This window comes from Lissotriton vulgaris, chromosome 1_2, assembly GCF_964263255.1.
Source record: "Lissotriton vulgaris chromosome 1_2, aLisVul1.2, whole genome shotgun sequence".
Taxonomy (NCBI): domain Eukaryota; kingdom Metazoa; phylum Chordata; class Amphibia; order Caudata; family Salamandridae; genus Lissotriton; species Lissotriton vulgaris.
Window position 1 is genome coordinate 98091121 of NC_141686.1, and position 14574 is coordinate 98105694.

Here is a 14574-nt window from a genome sequence, read left to right on the forward strand (position 1 = left end):
CCCTATTAATTATTGGTTGAACAAATTTTAACCTGTGTATAGTAGGTTATAACTAAGATACTTACTCCCACATGTCGGGCAAAAGTTTTTAACTTGTAGATATTATGTATTATTGTATGTATGCTTTTACTTATAATTCTTTTAAACTGTACGCTTTCATGATTTTTGAATCAAAATCGAATAAAGCTATATTGACTTGACTACTAGGTTGAGATTATGGTGCGAACCATAAGTTTATACTACTATGCCCTTGGAGGATATGTTTCTTCTCCCCGCATGTGCTTTCTTCTATTTAACCGCACACCAAATTATTTTCGGTACTTGATCAATTCCTATGCCATTGAAAATGCACTTTATGTTATTTTGTCACCTGACATTAGTCTCATTTCATTAAGGCGGCATTTTCCGTGCTCACGTTGTCTGCGTCATTATACACGCCGTTATTATCCACATGTCTGGGGGCACTTTTTCATTTCAAGCATGCATCTTTCTGTATACAACCACTCCAATCACTTTTATCGGTCACTACCTGAACATTTTGTTTATCACTTGAACAGCTGCTCACTCGGTCACGTCGTGGGCATTGGTCACGCATTCACAATTTAATGAGATACAACTGGTTCCTAGAAGGTGCATTTATTCTTTTTGACTGAGATTTTATGGAACCTTATGCTAGTCATGACAGTTTTCTAACTAAGCAGCATATGCATACATTGCTTTTTTTGCTGGTGTGTGATTACATTTGGGCATCATACACTGTTTTATGTTTACAGATTATCCCCCTGATGAAGGGTGCTCTGGCCGAAATGCATAGGGAATGGATGTTACTGTGAAGATGCTTTGATGATGATTTGATCATTCATCCTGAGGGATTATTTTGCTAATTATGATATTGGAAAAGAATGAATACATTTTTCTTGAATCATTTCAACCATTGAATATTGGAACTTTCTATTCACCTTGATTTATACGGATAACACAAGTTGTTGTGTACAAATACGGTGTGCCCAGGTGGCCGTCACTAAATACAGCTTTGTTGTTCATTAGTTGTTACTTGGATACCCCAGTCAGGGGGTGATACCCCAGGAGCACACGCCAACCTCTCAAGAGCTGTCGTAAACATTTGGTGTGCGCACCCTACCTCTTTTGGTTTTGAAGCTTTTTCTGACCCGGGACGCTGCACCTATCCCCAACTTTTGCACAAGAATGGCTTATGATGACAGAACATCACTCACTGATCTGAGAGCAGAAACTTTTGTATTTTCTACTGAAGATATTGACATTATTTATGCATTGATACCTGAAGTTATCACACACCCTAAGGTTACCAAAAATAAAGAAAGCTATATCAGACAACTACTATATCTCACAAAGAAAGAAATCAACCAAAGATTACACGCTAGTACATTAATACGTTTTTACCGCGCGCAGAGAATACCGAGAGGCCTTCGTATCCCGTTGAAACCACTACTTTGTAAAAACAGTTCCAAATCTGTAGAAAGGTGGTACTCCATCTTAAACAAGTGCTCACTTGATCCTATTCTCCTAATAATCGAGGAACTCTCTAGAGCATTGGAAGACTTGAATCGTGACATAACAAAACGTAAAAAAGATTTAACAGATATGACTACTAATGACGAATGGTCTAAAATATTGGAGGACATTAACCAACAATTAGATGAACATACACAAGAAATCAATGAGAGAAACATTCGGAAATATAGACGTGACACTATGGATTATAAACTCGGAAGAACAAGTTACTTACCTTCGGTAACGATATATCTGTAAGAAACAGTAGTTAGTATTAGATTCCTTACCTTAGAATATCCCCAGGCGTCAGTCTGGATCCGTAAACTTTTGCGTAGCAGTATACCTGCGCGCCGGTAGGCGTCGTCTGCAGGCGTCCCCTGCGGCTCCGCGTCCGTCGTCGTGCGCCGTGATGACGTCGCTGGAGTATATAGACGCCGCCTCCGCGCGCTGACGTCAGTTCTTTGTACACAGCTGTTCCGCGCCAGAACACGCAGAGCCATGTGAGAACCAACACTGGTGCCATTTGAAACTAGGGCCCTGAAAGGGATGTCCTTAACCCTAGGTATCAGTTCGCAGAACGGGGAGGATGGGTGGGGCGGTAAGGAATCTAATACTAACTACTGTTTCTTACAGATATATCGTTACCGAAGGTAAGTAACTTGTTCATCTGAAAGAAACAGGTTAGTATTAGATTCCTTACCTTAGAATAGATACCCCAGCAATACCAACCCCGGTGGTGGGTCTGCGAACCAATACAACCTACACCAGAAAGTCCTGGAGGACCGAACGGCCAAAGAAGCCATCCCTCCGGACTTGACTGTCCAGGGAGTAGTGCCTCACAAAAGTGTGCAGCGAGGCCCACGTAGCCGCCTGGCAAATGTCCTGCAAAGGGACTCCCCGGCCCAGGGCAGTAGTAGCCGCCGTGGCCCGAGTGGAATGGGCCTTCAGCCCAACAGGAGGCTCCTTCCGAGCCAAAGAGTAGCACGCTTTGATGCACAGAACGAGCCACTGAGAGATGGTCCGTTTATGTACCGCCCGTCCCTTCTTCGCACCCAAGTAGCCAACAAACAGTTGGTCATCCACCCGGATCTGGCGTGTGCGATCCATATAAAATGAAAGCGCACGTTTTGGGTCCAGACGATGGAGCCGCTCTTCATCCTTTGAAGGATGCGGAGGCGGGAAGAAGGAGGGGAGGGTGATGGACTGCCCGATGTGAAAAGCAGAGACAACTTTGGGCAGGAAAGAAGGTCTAGTTCTCAAAACCACCTTGTCTGGATGAATGGACAGGAAGGGAGGTTTGACAGAAAGAGCCTGGAGCTCACTCACTCTCCTGGCAGAGGTGATGGCAACCAGGAAGGCCGTCTTTAAAGTCAGGAGATGGAGAGGACAGGAATGAAGTGGCTCAATGGGAGCACACATCAAGAAGGTTAGAACCAGGTTCAAGTCACACTGAGGCATCACAAACGGAACAGGAGGATACATGTGTGTGATGCCTTTCAAGAACCTTGTTACTATAGGGGACTTGAACAAAGAAGGTTGATCAGGCAGCCTCAGAAAGGCAGAAAGGGCAGAAAGGTAGCCCTTGATAGTGCCCAGAGCAGAGCCCTGCTGGTCAAGAGAGAGAAGGAAGAGGAGAACCTCGGAAAGAGGGGCAGAAAGGGGATCCACAGCCTTTGCTGTGCACCATGCCACAAATCTGTTCCACCGGCAGGCGTATACCGACTTTGTGGAGGGACGCCTGGCTGCCAGAATCACATCACAGACTTCAGGAGGCAAGTCAAATGGCCTCAACTGTTGCCGCTCAATCTCCACGCATGGAGGTGGAGGCTGGACAGGTTCGGGTGGAGGACCGTCCCCTGCTGCTGCGACAGAAGGTCCTCCTGAAGGGGCAGGCGGATCGGGGGACCGACTGACATGCTGAGTAGCTCGGGATACCAGTACCTTCGAGCCTAGTCCGGAGCCACAAGGATGACTTGGGCCCGGTCGCGCCTGATCTTCTTCAGCACTCTGGGCAGAAGTGGTATAGGCGGAAAGGCGTATAACAGACCGCAACTCCACTCGCGCCGAAAGGCGTCGCCGTGCGAGTGCCGTCTTGGAAACTCCAACGCGCAGAACTGATGACATTGCGCGTTCTCTTCTGTGGCGAATAGATCTAACCAAGGCTCTCCCCATCGCAGAAAGAGGCCTTGCGCCACGTCCGAGTTCAGACGCCATTCGTGATCCATCGAGCACCGACGGCTGAGTTCGTCCGCCCTGGTGTTCAGAGAACCTTCCAGGTGTTGAACCGTCAGAGTCACGCCCTGACGTTCCAGCCATTGCCAGAGGCGCAGAACCTCTTGGCAAAGGGTCCACGACCCCACCCCGCCCTGCTTGTTGCAGTACCACATGGCGGTGGTGTTGTCCGTGAACACCTGCACCACACTCCCGCTGACAAAGGGGAGGAATGCTTTCAGTGCCAAACGAATCGCTCGCAGCTCCAACAGGTTTATATGGAGCCCGGACTCCGCCGGAGACCAGATGCCTCTGATCTTTGCCTCTCCCAAGTGGCCTCCCCAGCCCTGGAGGGACGCGTCCGTCACAACAACGTGCTCCGGTTGGGGAAGGGAGAGGGATCTGCCTCTGACCCAATCGCGGTCCGTAAGCCACCACTGCAGTTGTCTCGCAGTGCCCTCCGAGATCAAGACATGGTCGGACAAGTTGCCCTGATGCTGGGCCCACTGAAACTTCAGGTCCCACTGCAGAGCCCACATCCGTCACCGGGCGCGATGCACCAGAAGGATGCAGGAAGCCATCAGCCCCAGGAGCCGCAGCGTCAACCGGACCGAAACCCAGGATAACGGCTGAAAGATGGGAATCAAAGCCTGTATATCCTGGACCCGCCGTTCCGGTGGATAGCCCGAAACTGCGCCGAGTCGAGAACCGCTCCGATGAAAAGGAGCTTTTGAGAGGGACACAGGTGTGATTTCGGCACACTGATGGAAAACCCCAGCTCGTGCAGGAGGTCTGCAGTCATCTGAAGGTGTTGGACGACTGTCTGGGGCGAGCCCGCCTTTAACAACCAGTCGTCTAGATAGGGGAAGACTGAAACCCCTAATCTGCGCAGATGGGCTGCGACCACCGCCATCACCTTTGTGAACACCCGTGGGGCGCTGGTAAGGCCGAAGGGGAGCACGATAAACTGAAAGTGCTCCTGGCCTACCGTGAACCGCAGGTAACGCCGGTGGGCCGGCAGGACGGGGATGTGAAAATACGCATCCTGCAAGTCCAACGCTACCATCCAGTCTTGCGGGACTAGAGCAGCCAAAACCTGAGCTAATGTCAACATCTTGAACTTCTCCTTCCGGAGGAAGCAGTTGACGTTCCTTAGGTCCAAGATAGGACGTAGGCCCCCTTTGTCCTTCTTGGGTACCAGAAAGTAGTGGGAATAGCAACCACGTCCTACTTCTGGCCCAGGAACGCGCTCGATGGCCCCCTTGGCCAAGAGGGCCGTAACTTCCTCCCTCAGAAGTGCCAAGTGGTCCCCCGACACACAGTGGTTCTGCGGTGGCATGGCTGGAGGAGTGGTCTCGAAGGGGAGGGAGTAGCACCTTCGGACGAGCTGCAGCACCCACCTGTCCGATGTTATTGTGTGCCAGTGGGAGAGGTGATGGCGAACCCTGCCACCCACCGGCATCACATGGGCCTGAAAGCATGGACTAGGAGGATTTAGAGGCGGATGCTGCGGGGGGAGGTGTGGTCTGACCTCGCCGCTCTCCCCGACCGCCACCACGGCGGTTTCCACGGCCGCCGCCGCGTTGATAAGTCTGTTGCGGCACGTGGCTGTTAGCACGTGTGGGACCGCCCCTTCCTGGGCCACGAAAGGAGCGAAACGAACCCGTTTGCTGGCGCTGGGTCGAGAGACCCAAGGACTTGCCCGTGACCCTGGAGTCCTTGAAGCGCTCCAGCGCGTGGTCCGCTTTGTCGCCAAACAGGCGACTGCCATCAAACGGCATGTCCATCAATGCATTCTGGACATCTGCCGAGAAATTGGCGGATCTCAGCCAGGCGTGGACATCGCCCTGCCTAGTGAGTCGGTCGTATCAAGACCACACCTGATGGAGTACCTTGCTGCGTCTCGGCCTTCAATCATAGCCTTGCCGAGCTTAGCCCGTACCTCCGGCGGGCATTCAGGCAGCAGGTCCGCGACCGTATCCACACAGAGAGTGGGTGTAGCGGCCTAAGAGGCATGCGGTGTTGCAAGACCGCAGTCCCAGACTCCGGGACGAGAAGACCTTCTTACCATACTGGTCGTACCTCTTAGATTCCCGGTTGGGCGGGGCCGACGGGAATGCGGTCTGGGAAGTTGAGGCCTGGATCACCAGGCTCTCAGGGGTGGGATGGGTGGACAAGAACTTGGGGTCATCTGTACACGGACAGTGGCGTCTGGCCACGTTCCTATCAACAGGCGAACCTGAAGCGGGCCTGGACCACGTGCCCAAAAGAACGTCAGTTAAGGCCTTGTTGAACGGCAGCAGTGGCTCCTGTGGGCATGACTGCGGTTTGAGTACCTCAGTGAGGATGTTAGTCCTCACGGCCGCGACGGGGAGCTCAATGTTTAAGGCCTTGGCAGCCCTCATCAACACCACTGAATAAGCTGCCCCTTCCTCCGTAGCCACGGTAGGAGGCGAGACAAAGCCAGGGTTGGGGGAGCCATCCAGACCACTGGCGTCAACCAAGTCACCTGTCCAGTCCACATTGTACTGACACTCGCGGGTCAGAGGGTCCTCAGACCCCTCCCACTCCTCTCCGTAATCTACATCCTCACCATATTCGGAATCAACAATGTAGACCGGCTCCCCCGGGTCAACAGGCCCCATCGGCGTCTGACTCGGCGTCGGGCGACGCCGGTTCGACTCCGCGTCCGGAGTCGGAGAGGGAATTGGGGCGGCGGAGTCCCGGCGCCGCGCGGGGGCGGCGCAGTGGGTTGCTCCGATGGAATCGGCGCCGGAGAGGCCGGTTGACCAGCCGGCGTCGACCCCGAAGGCCCCTGCGGTGCCGGGGCCGGAGCCGCCAACGGCGTCAGGGCCGGAGCACCCGACGGCGTCGAGGCAGGAGCACCCGAACCGCTAGGTCCCTCGGACGGGACCACAGGGCCCGCAGGCGCCGGAGGCCCAGTCTGAGGAGGCAGTGCCCTCATGGCCATGAGGAACGCCTCTATCTCCTCGGGCGACGCGCCTTGCCCAGGGACCGCAGGGTATGGAGCAGGCCGCGTCGGCGACTCACGCGGAGCCGCGGGGGTGGGGCCACCCGAACCCCCGGCCGCATCGCGCAAGCGTCGGGGGAGGTCAGGGGTACGATGACAACCCCCCGACTTCTTGTGCTTCCTACCTGAGGAACCAGAGGAATGGGGACGACTCCCGGAGCGCTCGTGACGGCTCCGCGATCGCTCCCTTGACCTCCGGCCGGACCGGGACCGCTCTCGACGCGGGCCGACACCCGGAGCTCGAGCAGCTTGCGGGACCGCTCCCGTCTAGCTTTATTCGTCAAGGCCGGTCAATCGACGCAGGCGTCCACGTCGTGGTCTGGGCCCAGGCACCGGAGGCAGAGTCGGTGATGGTCCGTGACCGACATTGTGCGGTCACAGTCGTCACAGTTCTTAAAATCGAGCATCCTACAGCACCTTAAGAAATATCAGAAAGATTCAAAAAACTTTGGTCAAAGACCGGAGTACTGCTCTTCGGATCTGCGCTAACTGGCGCGGAAAAAAGAACTGACGTCAGCGCGCGGAGGCGGCGTCTATATACTCCAGCAACGTCATCACGGCGCACGACGCCGACGACGGACGCGGTGCCGCAGGGGACGCCTGCAGACGACGCCTACCGACGCGCAGGGGTACTGCTACGCAAAAGTTTCCGGATCCAGACTGACGCCTGGGGATATTCTAAGGTAAGGAATCTAATACTAACCTGTTTCTTTCAGATAGGTTTATACATGGGCTGAGGTATATGCAAGACTCCTACAGAACAAACCATGTAAATCCAATACAGAAACAAAATCTTCCTCCTCTGAAGAGGACACCAGACGCACACCACAATCTCAATCTAGTATTACACAGCCCCCCACGACCAGTACAGGAGGCAATGCAACATCAACACTCTCTACTGGAGATTCTTTTTTTGGAGAGAGGCCCCGAAGACAAAGACGACCCAGGAGGAGTAAAAGAAAAGGAAGTGGAAGCGGAGAGGGATACCAGGAGCACTTCAGCCTTGAAGAAAGGATTGAAAGGGAAGAAGACAGTAACCTAGTTATTAACATTTCTTCCTATGCACTCAATGACAGCCAAATCAAGACTTTACAAAAAAGGAACTACCTTTGTACCTACTAGCAATACCAATGAATTGGAATTAGAGATCAGTCTTTTCAAATTTATGCGAAGTTTGCATCTGAGAATTTTTTTTTGAGAATGTGGTCACTGATATGTATCCCATTGAAGATGATCAATTAAGTGGTTTACGCTTCAAAAGTACATACATGGCACCTGTTAGCCATAAGAGCTTTGACGCCTGCGAGAAGTTGGTCAAATCTGATCTACACAAATTCAATTACAGACTCACTTCCAAACATCGCAATTTGTCCAACAAAGAGTTTGCTATATTGAGGAAGCTGGCTAACAACTCTGAAATTACCTGTCAGTCTGCTGATAAGGGTGGAGCTTTGGTCATTATGAACTTGATTGTTTACCGAGAACAAGTCATGGAAAATCTTTCTGACTATAACACTTATTGTACGATTGACCACAACCCTACGGAACAATTTTCTGAAATTTTACATACCATTGTTCAACAAGCTTTGGATACGGGCGTCATTAATGCTAAAACGGCTAAATATCTCATACAATCGGACCCTAAATCCCTGAGTATGTGCATGTTACCTAAAGTACATAAAAACATTTTACATCCTCCTTTCAGGCCCATAGTATCAACCAAGGGCATCCTTCATGAATATGTTGGTAAATTGTATCGACAAGTAATTACACCCATTTGTGATGAAGATGCGCACCTACGTGAAAGATACTACAGATTTTCTATCTCAAGTTAAAAAGATCTCCTTTGCAAAAGATGAGGACATTTGGTTATATTGGATAGATGTAAAATCCCTATATACTTCAATTCCTCATGACTTAGGGATGGAGGCCAATGAAGACACTTTACTGCATTCTGAATTAAGTACAGATTTTCAAGTAGTTTTAATTCAGTTGATACATTTCACTCTATATCAGATGGGAGAACCAACATTATATACAGATGTCTGGTACATCTATGGGCAACTGTGCCGCGCCTTCATACGCGAATATATTTATGAAATACTTTGAAGAGAACAACATCTTAAATGATAAAACATGGATGACATACACCACCGCCTTATTGAGATATATAGACGACATTTTTGGCGCGTGAAAAGGTACTTTTACAGGCGCTGTTAGAATCGTTGGAAGGGCTCAATCACATCAATGAATGGATTCAATTTACATATGAGTACCATGCACACTCTATAAACTCTGGATGCTCGGATCACTCGTCATGACAATATCCTCGAAACAAATTTATTCAAAAAATACACAGATCGCAACAATCTGTTGCACTACCAAAATTTGCATCAGATTTCTCTAAAGAATCACTTACCATACCCTCAACTTTTGCGAGTGAAAAGAATCTCTTCTAACCCGGCTAAGTTTGACCAACAAGCTTCTGCAATGTTAAACAGATTTCAAGAAAGAGGTTATCCACTAGACATTTTAGATTCAGCCACGGAAAGGTGTAAGAGGATTCACAGATCTGATCTTCTCACTTTCAAACACAAACCAAAATCTAAACGTCCGTAATTGTGTCCAAATTGTCCACCATTAGCTATGCGTACAAGAAATCCATCAGAAAACATTGGCCTATTATTGCATCTGAACTAGACTCCAAGGATATCTTTAAAGGACTGCCGATTTTTGCATTTAACCGTGGCAAGAACTTAAAAGATAAAGAAATGACCAGTCTTCTGTGTGTTGCTGTACTCGTAGCTGAGAAAAGTAGGATTCATGCAAGCAGTGAAAGAGTTACAAACGGCTGAGATATTCCCATCAGACCACCCTTCTGGTGGAGTCTCATCATGTGGGATGTTTGTTAATCCATCCAACCAGCCGCCCAAACCATCAAATGATGGTGCGGATATGGATGTGGAATAGAAACTCTAGCCAGAATGTTACTCTGAGTGTAGTGCTGAAGGTGTGTTGTGCAGTGCTGTGGTAAGGGAAACTTAAAATTAACGACTCAGACAAAAAATATGTTTAATGGGAATTGTCCAAGTGTCAAGGTATAAAAGCATGCCGGGTAGCCTAAATATGTGGCTACACTATGGCGCTGTGCAGGACGGTCAACATGTTTCAGCCTAATTGGAAATCTCTCCGGCTTTCATCAGGACCTAGGTGTTAAGCTACTGCAACATGAAAAACATGAATGTGAAAGAGAGTAACAAAAATGTTTTAAATTATATAGGAATACTTATATCTACCAGGTACTTGGAGCCCCAATGTTCACAAGGAAGATGTAATTTGTGTCTTAATCCGCGCTTTGCGTGGGAGATGACCTCACCTCACCCGGCAACCGCTCGGGAATATGAGGCCCCGCTCTGTCCGTCGGTACCTCTCTCAGTCATCCGAGAGGAAGTGGATGAGAGAGGTACCGACGGACAGAGCGGGTGACCCCTAAACAAAAATGAGGTACCCAGTGTTAACCCAAGTTGTCTAAGTTGCGTGATACTGGGAAACAGAAAGGATGGCCCTTACAGGGGCAGAGGAGGGGGCCATTGGCCTGCTTCTCTAACTGGAACTATGTCTCTGTGCCTCCCACACTCTCCCTTCTTGGATTTGAGGACAACTACCTTTCTGTCACCGTAGTCTCCTGCATAGCATCTCTTCAAAAATCAAAGATCATGGTATGGGAGTATAGAAAGGAACCCCTACACATGATGTAGATGGACTTTTTCAACACCTTTCACCATAGCAACAATATACTGTCTGGAAGAGCCGGCACACAATGGGATAGGGATGCTTTCAAATCTCTTAAATGTGCATGCAACATTCTTCACTTATGTACAAACTAAGTAAGAGAGATTCCATGCTCTTTCTAGGGAGATGTATTCAGTCAAATGTATATTATTACGAATAGATTATACTTGAAGAAAATAACAGAAAATATTGCCTTCTAGAGGCATGTTTTCCTCAGAGTTAAATTTTCATTTGGAAAATGTGTACAATTAAATATGTGTCAAGTGAGTAATCCCAACATGGAGCACAATGGACAACCTACATTACAATTACTCCTATCCTGGGAGATTTTGGGCAGAAGGATGCATGAAAATTGCATAAGGCAGAGGAACATGGAATCTGCGCAGTCAACAATTTTAGAATGTAAAAGATCTTGAATTACTCAGAGGATTTAAGTTCTGCAACCTAAAATTGCCAATGTGTTAAACCGTTTGAGTTTACATTTTCCATGGTGGGTCGATTTTACAACAATTTTATTCCATCAAAAAGTGGATTATTACAAAAAGGGAATTTCAGGTTTTGCGGGCATCTGTAGGAGCTTTGTCACCAAATGCTGCTTTGTTATTTCTGTGTGTGTACACACAAACAAAAGTACTACATGGTCAATATTTCATAACACTCAGATTTGGCAAGTATAGCTCGTTCACAGATGACTTAAAATAAAGTCATAACAACTGAAAATAAGAGCCCACAAGAGTTGCACAGAGACCCATAATGTGTTACCTGGTGTTTTTCCCAATGCAGAAGCTTTGGCTTTTCCAGAGTCCACGGTTGTGCTGCTGGATGGAGTGCTGGGGCAGGATTGGTCATCGGTGTGCTGCTGTAGCTGCTGCTTTTTCTTCTTGTCCTTCTTGTATCCAGAAAAAACTGTTTTCCAGAGCGATCTGGGTTTAGTGGCTTCGTCGGGAGTGGGACCCAACTTGTCAGACAATCTGCTGCTATCATTCTTTGATTTCTTTTCCTTTTTGTTCTTTCTTGGTGAAAAAAGAGAGGCTCTCTTTTTGCTCTTCCCAGTAGAACCCTCAGAGGAGGTGACTGATCCTTCAGCAGGGGGCAAGAGAAACCGGTCATTGGCAAGTTCGTGCTTTAAAGTTGGGGCTTCTGATGCCTTAAAAACCCAAGATTTAGGGGAGTCAGAGAGTAGTTCCTTGGTCTTTATGGATCCTACAGACGTCTTACCTGAGGGAGCGTGAGATACACTAGATGTCACGTGAGCTGAGGTTGCTGCAGCAGCAAGCTCTAGTTCTTTCATCTTGCACAGCTGCACTGCCAAAGCATCCCGCAGAGCCTGGCTTTTCACAGACTTCTCCCGGGCTCTCATTCTCTCCTCTGCCAATTCCTTAGCTTCAGGAGAGACAGTGGGTAGCAACCTTTTTTTCTGGTGAATCCGATCCAGCGATTCCCCGTTCTCTTTAAGAAATTGTCCATGCAATCGCACGGGTCTGCTGGTAGGTGGTGTGAAAAACTGCTCATTGAAACTAGAGTCCTCTGTCCTATCATCATACGTATCCTCTACATCATCAGCAAAGGGGATCTCATCCACACTCTCCACAAATGATTTCCGCAACTCTTCCCTCTGGAGTTGAGCAGGTTCTTCGGTGCCACTACTGGATTTACATGCAAGAGGTGGAGATACAGGGGAAAGCTTAGACTCCAAACTATTCTGCACAGAAACTGTAGGAGCCTTTCTGCGCAGGGTGGCTGGTTCTTCATTTTGAGGGGGTGGTGGTGGAGGACTCGAAGGAGGAGTCAACATAGTGGAATCTGAAGTATTGAAGCTCTCACTTGCCATGGTCCTGGTGTTGCAAGAGCTCCAGTTTAGCCCAAGCCCTGAGCTACTGGACAAATCTTTTTTCTCTCCATTTGAACTTCTCAGCTCTTTATCGGATGGGGACTTCGGTGTAAGAGGTGAAAGTTTCTCATCAACTAACGGACTCGCATTGATTCTATGCGAGGCAGTCCGTGGCCTCACATAAGCGACCCTGTGCTCTTCAAGAACACTTGCATCTTGGACACTTGGAGTAGAATTTGACCTTACGGATGTCACATCAACTGATGTCACTGAAAAGCTTTTGGTCCTATCTACAGGGGTGAGTCCAAGGCTTCTTCTGATTTCTGCACTTTTCATCCAAAACTCCTCGATAAGGTCATTTCGCTTCAAGGCTTCCTCTGCTGAAGGACTTGTAAGTCTATCGGGCTCACCAACCTGGCTAGTTATAGCAAGTTTGAGAAGAGGGGTTGAGGTTATGACTGGAGTGGGCTGCAAACACACTGGGGACTTATCAGTGGTATGAGCAGACAGATCAGTGGATGGTAAAGGTTGTGAACGGACAGGCCAGTGACCTGGAACAGGGCCAGTGGCTACATGAGATGGCTGGGTTGTGGTGTCGACAGAGGCTGGTTGGGGTGCGGTGAGTACAGAGGAAGCTAATGGACTGGAAGATACAGGAAGTAATAATGGGCTGGTGGATACAGAGGGTACTACATGACTGAAAGCATCATACGATGCTATGGGGCTGGCGTCTGCAGGGAATTGTAAGGGGCTAGTGACTACAGGGGGAGATAAGGGACTGGAGGCTTTAGGCGACAACAGACTAGAGGCGACAAAGGGAGCAAGCGGACTGGCTGCTTTGGGTGTGAAGAGGCTTGCTGTTACAGGGGATGTTAAGGGACTGGTATTTGCAGGAAAAGCTAAGGGGCTACCAGCTACAAGAAGAGGAGCTAAGGGGCTATCCTCCATAGGGGGAGCTACAGGGCTGGAGGCCACCATGGGAGGCAAAGTCCTGGATGCTACTGCGGGAGCTAAGCGGTTGGAGGCTACAGTGGAAGCTAAGGGACTTATGGCTACAGGGGAAGCTAAGGGGCTGGTGGTGGTGGGGGATACTACAGTGCTAGAGGTTGGGGTTGATTTAAACGGTCCCTGAGTGAAAGGTCTAGGTATTGTAGCATCTTCAAGGGACAGGAGCCGGGATCTAATGGGGGAGATGAGCGCTGAAGGACTTTTGACCTTTGGGTCAGCAATGTGAGAATCCGGTGGAAGGAAAGGCTCAAGGAAAAAACGTTCCTCTGGAGACTTTACAAATTGGGATAGTAAGACAGCATCCTTAATATCCTGGTCAGTCTGGAAAAAATAGAAAAAGAAAACAACATTCAAAAACAAGTAATGGAGTAAATATAAAATGTCTATCTTTACAACAATAATGGGTGTGGGTGATTTCTGTCTGCAGTGGCACATTCAGTAAAAAAACAATAGGCTAGAATCTGATCCAGACTAATTACAATTGACTGAGATTGATTCAAACATTCCATCTACTTTTTTTCCCTGATTATCTCAGTGTGATATTATGAGTGCAATAGATACCTAAATGTTGGTCCCTTTCTTTTCTGTGCCATAGGACTCAAATTGCACCCCTCAATGAACCGATCAAGACTAAAGAGGAGATGTGGTCTAGCAGTTAGAGCTAGAAGCATGCCTTCTGGAGAGGAGTCAAGACTGATTTGCTAGTACTAGGAACATTACGGTTTTACTACAAAGGAAAAAAAAGCATTGGCAAAGGCAATCCATCTCGCCTATGAGTTGACAGCTCTTGGCTCTGCCAATGGTTAGCCATGCTTGACAGCAGTCACGCTGCTACACAACAGGGCTAAAGCCACTGGAACAAAAAAGTACTACGCCGTGGCAGGTGCTGTCTGCGTAATATTACTTTTTTGTTGCACCAGGGCAGGTAGAAACATGGAGGGAGGGAGTTTAGGGAGTGCAACAAAGACAAAGGGTGTTTGGGGGGTGGTGGTGCTATGATGTTGCACAGATCAAATGAACATTTCATGAACTGCCTTTTTCCAAGTCCACTTGACAAAACATAAGTTACAAAAAAAAGTGGTATGACTGCCATGTCACAGTGCTTTTTTTATTTTTATTTTGGGGACGGACGAAAATACGCAGGGACACCGTATATGGGGGCAACAGG

The 14574-nt window shown here is 48.7% G+C and overlaps 1 protein-coding gene across 10 annotated transcripts in view; it reads right to left on the reverse strand.

Annotated features, from left to right (window-relative positions):
- The window catches only part of MICAL3 (microtubule associated monooxygenase, calponin and LIM domain containing 3), a 2050293-nt gene that overhangs the window by 404389 nt on the left and 1631330 nt on the right, over positions 1 to 14574 (reverse strand). For all 10 annotated transcript variants that reach the window (XM_086952901.1, XM_086952911.1, XM_086952910.1 and 7 more), the window contains one exon: positions 11330 to 13727. In XM_086952901.1, coding sequence (XP_086809027.1) covers positions 11330 to 13727 — 2398 coding nt within the window. The remainder of the gene's footprint in view (positions 1 to 11329; positions 13728 to 14574) is intronic.